The sequence below is a fragment of the Fringilla coelebs genome (genome assembly GCF_963513975.1).
Source record: "Fringilla coelebs genome assembly, chromosome: 17".
Classification (NCBI taxonomy): Eukaryota; Metazoa; Chordata; class Aves; order Passeriformes; family Fringillidae; genus Fringilla; species Fringilla coelebs.
This window is the reverse complement of record NC_140043.1, coordinates 12977151-12988448: the sequence shown is the minus strand read 5'-3', so window position 1 is coordinate 12988448 and position 11298 is coordinate 12977151. Positions and strand designations below refer to the sequence as shown.

At 42.9% G+C, this 11298-nt stretch overlaps 1 protein-coding gene across 1 annotated transcript in view; it reads right to left on the bottom strand.

Annotated features, from left to right (window-relative positions):
• Window positions 1-1697: 1697 nt before the first annotated feature.
• The window catches only part of IFT81 (intraflagellar transport 81), a 36337-nt gene continuing 26736 nt past the window's right edge, over window positions 1698-11298 (bottom strand). The window contains exons 12-18 of the mRNA XM_084217350.1: window positions 11139-11267; window positions 9932-10021; window positions 8930-9016; window positions 7528-7599; window positions 7354-7439; window positions 3833-3878; window positions 1698-2927 (exon numbers count right to left, since the gene is read on the bottom strand). Of these exons, the coding sequence (XP_084073476.1) occupies window positions 2745-2927; window positions 3833-3878; window positions 7354-7439; window positions 7528-7599; window positions 8930-9016; window positions 9932-10021; window positions 11139-11267 (693 nt within the window). The 3' untranslated portion in view covers window positions 1698-2744. The remainder of the gene's footprint in view (window positions 2928-3832; window positions 3879-7353; window positions 7440-7527; window positions 7600-8929; window positions 9017-9931; window positions 10022-11138; window positions 11268-11298) is intronic.

Below are 11298 nucleotides of genomic sequence, written 5' to 3'. Positions count from 1 at the left end.
AAATCAACATCACTAAATCCCTCAAAGGTGCAGAATATTACAGTAGTTTTATAGCTGGGATGGATGCCATCCTCACAGGGATAAGGAGAAGCCTTTGGAAAGAAAGTGAGCTGCTGCTCATGTGACTGCTTGGATTGGTGTTCCAGCTGGGACAAATCTGGTAAGTGCTGCTGCCCCATATGTACCTCTATTTTTGATTTATTTGGACCTTCCCAATAGAAATGCAAGTATTTTGCCATTTAGAATGTTTAATCTTATTATCCAGCCAGGCTATAATACTAACAAAGTAAAAAACTGAGAAGTTAGCATTTTGTTGCAAGATAGGAAAACTGTGACATTCCAAGATTTTTGAATGTTCCTACCAAATCCTGAGCTAGGTGGAAAAGCCAGTGAACAGAATCCATTAAACCTGCATTTATTAAATGTCCACTTGTATAAAAAGCTAAAAATAGTGTTTCAGTTTTTCCAATTTTCCTTTGATAACAGTTATTATGATTTTTTGCTTCATCTCAGAAAGTCATTTTGCTGCTGCTGCTGCTGTGTATGTGTGCCCTTTCTTGGTGCAGCACAAATGACAGAGCACTAATCAGATCAGAACAACAATCACGTCATCTTTGAGTAACTAGCAATAAACTGTTTTTATAAGGAAGAAAGAGGAACTATTTTTAGGGTAACAGAACAGAAAACCAGAAAATGATTGTACTCAGTCTTACTCCACATCATTGCTGTGAATTTCCAAGGCATTGCTTTTTCCTGGGCTGCAGGCTAATCCCTGTCATACATCTTTGTGTAAATGGTCCAGTCAAATAGGATTTCTAAGGTTTGGTTGAAAGTTTTGACTTCCAGTCTATGAAATCCCCTTTCTCCCTGCCCTGTCTAGTGACTCTGAACCACAGGCTGATTCCTAAGTAACCTAAATGTCCATTTTTGGTGATTATCCCACGTTTTCAGTGTGTCTCACATCTCCTTGTCTGTGTGATTTTCCTATTGCTGTCGAGCCTTCAGCGAACGCCTCCGCTGGAAGTCCAGGAATGGCTTTGCCATGGCTCCTGCAGCTCTGCACCCTGGGCAGCTGCAGGAATGATGGCACAAAGCAGCCAGGTGTCTCTGGAGGTGGCTGTGCCCACCCCACACAGCCTGGCCTTTCCTGAGCTTCTCCCTGCCAGAGATTCCTTCCCTGCCTCACTGAATCCTGCAGCAATCAGCTCCTGGAGGCAGGGGGTGGTGGCACAGCTCCACCTGTGCCTGTGCCTTCCTTCCACCCTGTGCCAGGGGCACCCTGCTCTCCCTGGCCTAGGCCAGTGGGGTCAGTGTGCAGCTGTTGGGAAAAACTATCTCCAGCTATTTGGCAGTGTGGGAGGGCTGGCAGGAGGATGTCCTGGGATTTGTGGATCTGAGACCCACTCCTCACACTGTGAGCCCTTTGGAAGCTTCTCAAATAAATGTAATTAAATAACCCATTTTTCCTGTGACCCAGCCACCAACAATTTCCTTCTTTCACCTAAAAAATGTAAAAAAGAAGAATACCATACAGTCAAAATGTAATTTTGCCAGCTTTTATTTTAGTCCTGTTAACAAATATATGTAATGCAAAGGCAAACCAGGAACTTTATATATAATTACCATACTCTGGATATAGAAACCAGCAAAAGATCTCATCGTTAGGTATCAAAGAAAGCAAAATTACTTTTTTTATATCCTGAAAAAAGACACTCTACTTCAGGCAGGAAAAACTATAAAAAACCCACCAACCTATCTAGGAATCCAGTAAGCCAAAGGAGAGCAGCAGGAGTTCTGGCCCCACAGAATTATCTCTGTGCTGCTGATCTGTGACGGGGGCCAGGAGCTGCTCATCTGGAATGGTGACATGTGAGGGACACTCTCAGTCCTGTGCCCCAGGCTCAGCCCTGGGCCACCTCTGAGGGCAGGGACAGCTGCCTGAGGCTTCCAGCTCAGGGCTGTGCTCCAGGCCAGATGCAAGAACCCCTGGGCCATATCTACATCCATGGATAACCTCCAGCCCTGGGCTGACCCTCTTTGTGTGTATAATCCCTTTGGAATTGCACTGTGCAGACAAAACAGCTCAAAACTCCTCCCTGGGGAAAGCTTCAGCTGAGCTCCCTTCACATTTTCACTCTCAGAAAATATAAAGGGGGTACATGTGCAAGGAAAAAACTTGTGTTAAAAACAACAACAGCAAAAGATAATGGAAAAAGCTCAGAATCCAAGTGATTGTTCTCCAGGCAATCAGCTGAGCTCAACCGTGCAAGGAAAGAATGGCCAGGAGTGCTGGGGCCAGGCCAGCAGCTCCTGCTGCCACGCTGGGTGGGTAAGGACAATGGGGACAACAGGGCCAAGCCAGGAGGGCCACAATTACACAACATCAAGACTCTCAGGCCTTGCAGAAATGTAACCTTATCGATAGAGAATGAGAGACAGAGCAATTACATGAGTTTTCTGTGACCCTGCAGAGGATTTGTTTCCCTTTGATCTCCCTGCAGATGCCATTCCTGGCCTCCTAAAACACGGATTTACGAGCAGGTTCACCCCAGTGCAGCCCTCCCAACAGCTTCCAACCATGGCACATGGGCACTGAGACACTGGAGCAAAAGCTTCCAGAGGGGTTCTTTGCTCTCCTTCTTTATGCACCAAAACCAAACCATGTACAAAAATTGTAGAATTGATGAAAGCAACAGTATTTAACAAGAGTCCTCTTACTTCATGTGGGTATCAGGAGGAAGAATTCATAATACAAGCCTATCTTTACCTCCTTCCTGAATGATCTGACCAATGGCTGCTTGATTTTGTTGTTTCAGAAAACATTCTCTCTTACATTCCATTAATTTCTCAAAGTCCTGCCACATTTTCATTTGCTTCATATTCAGCCCGTGACTTTCCCGGACAACTTTCTGTTTCTCTCGTAGTTTCTGTTAAAAATACGAAAATATCAGGTTTCTGCAACAGCTCTACACCACAAAAGCTGCTCACATAAGCAGCTTGGAATGACAGAGATTTTTATATGCTATGGAAATACTGTTTTGTTCACACTGATAACACTCCCTGCAAGTGCTAAAGGCATTAACACCTGGGACTTAGATCTTTGTATGGATTGACAACTATTTCCATGGTTTTGAACTGTCTAGTCTTATCTATTTGAGAACTTATGCTAAAAATCTGACATCATTTCCATGCAGAGCCCTTGCAGCATCGAGGTACAACCTGCAATGGATTCATACCAAGATACTCTAACACAAAATCAATGTTTTACAATTAAACCTCCTCCTGATTATTAAGAGAGGCAGCCCAGATCTGTAAAAATCACTCAGACTGAGTAAGAAAAGGAAATTAATAAAAGCTGTTTGGTGTGACTTGCTAAGCCCAGCCTCGTCCCTGCTGATCTGAGCTTCAGACAAGATTAAAACTGGACAACTGCTTTTGTCTGACACTGCTGATCCCCTGGCCTTTAGCAGCAGTGATAAGGGTGACAGGCTCAGAATTTATTGTCTTCAACAGGTTGCTTTATATACAACAGAAAATCTGAGCTGGCACAGTTTGTTATGCCCCTGTTCAGGGTCTTATCCAAATGGTTTTCAGGGAATGTGCTGTCACATTGAGCTGTTTGCCTGTCCCTTACAGCAGCTCATGCTATTCCCTGCAGGAAATCAAGCCCTGAGGAGGGAGCAGGATCCTTTTCCAGGGTATTAATTACCAATGCCAGCAGTGATGGAATTTTCTTTGTAGGCTGCACAATGCTTTTTATAAAAGACTGACCACAGCCCCACGAAAATGCAAACTGTACAATGGCTGTACAAGGTAAAAGCCTCATTCTTACCTTCCCAAGGTTTTCTTGTTCAAGGATTATTCGTGTATACTGTTCTCTAAAGGAAACACAAAATTATTTTATCATGATTTGGTTCTATATAACAGGGCAGAATAAAGATGCAAACATGGAAAATGATGGAAGTATTGGGAGGTTCATAAATGAGACAGAAGAGGAAACAAAAAGAAACCTTTTTGTCATTGGACAAAATGAATCCTTGATTTGAAGGATCAGATCTCCTTGTCTCAGCTGTGCAGCTGGGAAAAGTGATACTGTAAGGTCTCTTACATTTTTGAAGGAGGCATGATCACTGCTCCTTCCAGCTTGAGGGCAATAGTGAGGCCATGCAGATGAGATCCTGATCCTAATTCATTTATCCTGGTGACATCCTGAGGGGGGCCACAGCCTCACTCGTACAGGTGTCAGAATTTACAGACCCACAGCCCTTAACTGCTGTGCATGCAGCGTTGGGATGAGTGGGAAAGTCCAGGAATGAGGGGAAAGGGCATTTCAGCCCAGGCCTGACAAGGCCATGAGTGCAGTGGCAATGCTGCACGCTCCTCTCCCAGACAACTGCCCTCACATTTCAGGCCTGGGTGCAGGCTGAGAAGTGTTAATGCTGACTTGCAGCATGGAAAGCCCTGGCTGGCCACCTCTGGCTGTACCAGGTGGCCTCATCACTCTGCCATAGCCAGAGCTGACACATGACCCCTGACAGTAAAATATGCAAACCCCAACAGCACCGTCCACAGACAGCACAGGCACTTATCTTTAGCTTTTCTGAAATGTGACAATAGGAAAAAAAAAACTGTGCACTGAGCCATTTGGAAAAAAAAAATCAATTGTATTTTGTGTGTAATTATTACATTTTTCTGGTGTGAGAATCAGCTCATGGAATTCCAAATAACCCAGCTCATTTAAAGAGCTTTCTAAAGTGCTCAGGGTAGACGACCTCTGAGTACAGAAATCCTAATTTCCAGAAAGAAATGTCCCCCTTCATGATGCCAGAACCTGAGGGTTTCCTGGAGTGTGAGAGCAGCTGTGTGGACCCAGAGCTCTGTGTTCCCTCATTCCTTCCCTTTCTCCCAAGTACTGCAGGACTTTGACTGGAGCACTTGGGCCTGGGGCCAGCTGGTCCTGCTCCACAGGAACGGAGCTGGATCGCTTTAGGATCTCTTGCTCTTGGACAATTCCAGCCAGAAGAGATCAGGGCCGTGCTGAGGCTGCTCCAGGTGCTGTGCTGTCCCACTGATCCCAGCAATGCTGGCTGAAGCTGCTTCTTTGCCCTGGCACACAGCATGTGTTCTCACACATTTGGCCTCCAGAACACCCTCTTTTTCTTTTTTTTAAAGTAGATTTTTCAAAGTAATCATCAGAAAATTTTATGTCTTTCCTAGTAAGTTTTTCTTTACTATTTATAATGATGACTGGAAAGAATGTAACTTAATAACTTTGTTAAAACCCCACAACTTTTTATTTTTAGAAAAGAAAATTAACTTTTCACATTCCTAACAAGTGACTCCACGGAACAGAGAGTTTATATTCAATAAAGAGGGTCTGAATTAAGACATTTTTTGTTCAATACGTTGTTAGGAAAGTGCAATTCTATTTATGGTTCATTTTTACTCCGTTTACATTCCAGCACTTGCTGAAAAATACATTCAGGTTCTAAAGGGATGTCTAGAGAAAAATGTCATTGTCTCATTTTATATTTTGCTAAGATCTCTCTGCTGAACTTTGCTGTAACTCACTGAAATGAGACAGCTCTGTGACCTCTTAGCAAGGTCAGGACTGGCTGGTCCCTGTGGGAGGATCATTTCCACAGTGGGGAAGTGAAATGGGGACAGCACAGAGGGGTGACAGCCGCTCACATTCCCTGCCCATACCTGGGATTGCTCGGCTGGGCTCGTGCTCCATCCCAGCACTGGGCTCTGATGGCTGCTCTGTGTGAATCCCCACGTCCTGGATGTTCCATTCCCAAGGACTGGAGTTGGAGTCAACCAACCTGAGCTCCCACTCCTCTCTGACCCTGCTGCCTCAGGTCCTCATCCTCATGAATATTCACATCATCACTAAGGTTTTATCTGTTCAGCCTTCTGCTTAATTATGCTGTTTCATGTTTCCTTCATTCGATAAATGTTTATTTCCTACAGCCTTTCATCATTTTGTGAGATGGAGCAAGAGCCCTCTCAGCCTCCATCACCTTTTCTCTCCTCATCCTTCTCTTGTCCCTCCCCAACGTTTGTAGTTTTGATTCTTTGCTTACTCTGACTTTGCTACACTCTTTCCTACCCAGTGTTTGAGCACTCCCATGCTCACATCCTTGCAGAGGGTCTCTGTGATGGATGTTACTCTGGTCCTTCCCTTCCTGCAGATCTCTGCCTCTTCTTCTAAACCATGGAGAAGAAGCTCCACTGGTACCAGTGCAAGGGGCTTCAGAAAAGAGTCTGATGGATTCTCCTGAGAGAATCCCTGGAGTTTTCTCACTGTCTGACACATTTCCCTATCAATGGCCATAAAACTGAGCAAACATGAATTTTAGAACTGTTTTGATAAATGTTTTCATGACTGGGAAATACTGTGGTGGGAAAGCAAAGACCACCTTGTAAAACTACTGACAACAACTGGATTATTTTGTTGACAACAAGGATCTAAGATTTACTTTTCTGGAAAACAGAATTTCTATTTCATGCAATATTCTGAAACTTTGAAAAGCTAATTATGAAGAATAAGCCCTGGGTATTTTGACACTTTTACCAACTGGAAATTATAAATGTTTTGGACTTTCCTGATGCTTAATTTTGAAACAGTTTGTTGACTGTTGCCCGAATTTTGTTTCAGCTTTTACGTTGTATTAGAAGATTGAACATACACAAAATGTTCAACAGGATGCTTTTACAAAAATATTTAGTTTAGTTACACTTAGTTAAGTGTAAAAAATCTCTACGGCATGGTAACATTTAGACTTCTTAGCACAGATAATGAATCCGAAATATCTTATTCTCAGAAAACATTTCCATCTTTGGCAGGAAAAAATTCTATTTAAAATAGAAAACTACACCAAAAATAATCAGCAGCTCAATTTATAGCATTTCCTGTTTCTCTTGCTGCCAGTCAAAGGCGAGGGGTCCTGAAAAGAGTCATGGGATGAAGAAAGTGGCTTTTTACTGGAGTCAGTGAAACTGAGGGTAAGGATGGAGGGTCATGGGATGGTGCAGAACCATCCTCAGGGTGTGGGGCTGCCATTTAAAGCCTGTCCTGGGCTGAGAATCTCCAGTGGGAGGGGCAAATCTCCTGGTATGTCTGACAGAACTTGTACATTCACAGCAGTATAGGCTGGAATCCGAGATGCTTATTTTTAGATTATTATAGCGTTTCTAAATTTATCAGGTGAACTCCTCCGGCCCAAATGCCAATGAGAAAATTCCTGACTTCAGCCTCAGTTTGTGAATCTCCTTCAGGTCACCTTGAGGGGAGAGAATCCTGCCAAGGGGAGAGAATCCTGCCAAGGGGAGAGAGCCCTCCCCGCTCACCGAACCGCCCTGCGCCGCTCCTGCGGGTCTGGGGACACGTAGGCCTTCATCTCCTCCTTGGCACGCTGCAGCTGGATCTCCAGGCTCTGGGAAGAAGCACACCATGAAATACATCTATGGGTGTGTATATTATAATTGCCATTTCATTTCACAGAGAACAGTTGGTGCTCTCACCCTTCTCATGCAGTTAATGTAACGGTAGTTGCTCTCTTCCTGGGCACACTCCTCAAGAAGCCCTTTCACTTCCTGTGGGAAAAGAGAAAGATTCCAAAGCTCATGGTGACTGCAAGCTCCCAGCAGATGCCCTGTGTTGCCATATAAACCATGAGAGTTTATAATTTTAATAACAGTAATGATAATGCTAATAATAATAATAGTAATAGTAATAATCCTGAACTGATAAATTCTAAAATGTTTATAAAATTTGGGCTTCTCTCAAGCCTCTTTTAGAGCGAAGGACAACTGAGTGTTTTTAGATTTGCAGTTTCAGTCACAGTCAGAGATGCAAAATGGTTGTTACCAGGTTTTTATTAATGCCTGACTTGTAACAGACACTTCACAGTGCTGCCAAGACTCCTGTTCCTCAGCACATCTGAAGTGCCAGGCACAGCTGTGAACAAGCATTTCCTGGAACACATCTGCAAAGTGCATGATAGAAGCTACAGACATGCCAATAGTATGTTAATCACCAAGCAATAATTATATGGAGGAGTCTGGACATAGTGGGTCGCTGCCATCTTTAAATCTCCCATTCCCAAAAAACCTCATGATCCCAATGGAATTCCTGCACACATTCCAGGCTGCACAGCATTTGCAATTCCAGAGCTCTGTCACTGTGTGATTTCCAGACCATCAGCTGGAAAACTGAATTCTACAGTTCAACTCATGTCCAGGTCAGTCAGTGGATGTGATTGTCACCATGGTAGAAAATGACTAGGAGTTGTCAGCCAAGAAGAAAAGCCTTGATTGCTGCTGTAAAATAGCTCCTTTGGAAGGTCCATTTCATACCAGGTCCATCTGGTACGAAGGAACTTTTAGAGCAGGAAAACAACTGTCTGTATATCCACCCACACTTTAAACTCCCTGTTTACCTTGCAGTATATTCTTCTGAGGGCGAGGCCTTGAGAAACCAAGCCCAGTCAAAATTCACAGGAGTGATGGAGTGAGACAAAGCAGCAATACAAGACAGTCCCACTTAATGAAGTCTCCTCACCACCAGTTTCAGTCATTAATTATCCACTGAATTTGTTGCTAATGCAGTGAAACTGCTAACTACATAGAAAGATTTGCCTTGATCAATTAATCTTTATTTTATGGTCAAACTCCTCCCTAACAGACACTCTCCAGGGCAGCAGCATTTCTGGCAGACTCACACCCTTGCTGATCAGAGCTGCACAAAGCACCCTGAGCCCATGTGCTGCTGCTCAGCACCTGTGTGACTGCAGCCACCCCCCAGAGCAGCTCCAGGCACGGCCTAGGGTCACACTGTCTCACTGATTTGTACTTTCCTCCTGCTGAGGGAGGCAGGGGCACTGCAGCCCAGCATCAACCCCAGCAGGAGCCAGCCCCAGCTCACCTGCTCCAGCGCCGAGCGATTGGTCTCCAGCCCGGCCGCACAACTGTCATATTGGATCTTCTTCTCATCACATTCCTGAGTTAATTCCTTGGTGAAAAGGGCAAAAGGCTGCATCAAGGAAATCTTCCTTTGGCTGGCATGTGACACTCAGGCCCCTCACACACCAGCCCCAGCTCCTGGATGTGACCCTCACAGGCACATGGCCGTGGTTACACAGGGAAGCACCAACCCCCCCATTCTGGGGATCAGAGAGAAGGAAATTCCCTCTGTTCCCTGCCAGGGTAACAAGGCTGTGTTTGCAAGAAGAAAGAACAAATAATTATAAAAATAGACATTAAGAAAGGATCACTATAAGTGTTCCCTATGAAAAGCACAAACAACCTCTTTGCTGGATTTCATCCGCTGACACTTTGAATGGAAGCATTAAAAGTAGATTTTCTGGAAATTTCACTGATAGATAAATGCATCAGTTTACTTAATTCCATGGTAAAGAGCCAACTTATGGCAGCTGTACACCCAAAAGACTTTTTTTCCCCAGCTCTCTATAAAATTTTGAGAACAAATGGACAAATTTGTCAGAGCCACAGACTAAAGCAGGAATTAGATCAATGCAGCCAACATTTGGATGAGAAGTTATCTGCAATCCACTCAGAAAAACAGGCTTGGTTGGGATCACCAGTGCTGAAATCCAGAAATAGCTTTGCAACTAATCTGAAACTAGCTTTGCTTTAGGTTTGAACTCTGACTTTTCACACTTTTCCCTGATGTAGTAATTTTTTAAATTGCTATAAAGGACTGAATTCTGTGCCTGCACTGTCAGCTTTTACAAATCCCAACCTTTAGCACGTTGCTTGCTGCAAATGCTGTTGACACATTCTGCTATTTCCAGCTTTCCCTCAGAGTTGATCATGTCCTTGTAGAGCCCTTCAGAGATCTGGAAATTGGATTTAATTTGTGGGTTTGACTTGGTTTACACAGAAAGAAGGGAGTGTTTCTACAAACCTGGCAGTTCTGACGCAGCTGCCTCAGCTCTTTGATGACAGGAGCAAGGCTTGCCTTCTTCTCTGCCACCATAGCATTCAGTTTCTTCACCTGAGAAAGGGACAAAATAATATTCATGAACTCTATAACCCTAATTGTACATTTATGTAATTAGGAATGTGAAAAGAAAGGGAAGTAAACCAAAATACGGAGAGCAAAAATGTGTGATGAAACCTTAATTATCCAACTGAAGTTCAGGCCTAATTAAGAAAGGGGAAAAGCCCATCTGGCAGTGGGGTCATTCCCACAAACCAGGCAAATTCTGCTCCCACTGTTCCAACTGAGGACATCCCAGAGAAGTCCAGGGCACTGCTCTTGTGGCAGACACCAAAGAGCTGAAGGAGCAGGGGAGATGAAGGGGAAGCACAGAGGGGGCTCAGAGAAAGGAGGAAATCCCTAAGAAAACAAATACATAGGTTAAATAAAGCTTGAAAATGCTAAAACTGAGTCACTTTGATATATTTAGACTGAAAATTCAAATTGCATCCACCTTTCTGTTTGAGAGTAATTCTATTTTAGTTACACCATTGTATTTTAGAAATGCCCTAATGAGTTAAAATGATGCTATTTTGCTTTTTGCTCTCTTATAATATTTTTAAATTAAAAATTCAAGTTCTTTCTTGCTTCTATGGCTATGTGGGCAGGTAAATTAAAACATGACAGTTCTAAGGGCAATTGAAAATCAGCCTATAAAGAAAAAGACAGGCTATTAGCTCTTTAAGCATATTAAGTATCTTTTCAACAAATGCTTAACTCCAGTGATTTACAAACATTTTAGAAAAAGCCTCCATTACAGATTCAAACCATTCATCTCTTTCAAATAATGTGTCAAATAAGAACAAATATGAAACCACTTCTGAAATCACCAAAAAAGTAAAAAATCAAAGGCAAGAAGATTTGATATCCCTAAAGTTTCTGGAGGCAAGAATAGAAGGATTTATTTGTAGGATTTTAAAAAAGAGAAATGTAAATTTTAGTAAACTTTGTCAAGATTATCTTTGCAGATGTATTTGTTAGAAATATTTATATATATATATATATATATATATGTATAAACACAGATTAAAGGAAAATGATAAACCCAAACAAAAACATTAAATTGGGTTTTATATCCTGAAGAACCAGACACTCAAACTGAGGAAATGCAATAGTTTAAGACAAAAATCACCATTTCAGATATGTTATCTAATGTCTGGCCTTTCATTTCATCCATTTCACTCTTCACTGCAGAGACTCTTTCCAGCTCCTCCTGGGTGTAGCTGTATCCAGAGATTCCTTTCTTCTCCTCAATTGCTTGCTGCAGACACAAACAATAAATGCTGGGTTTG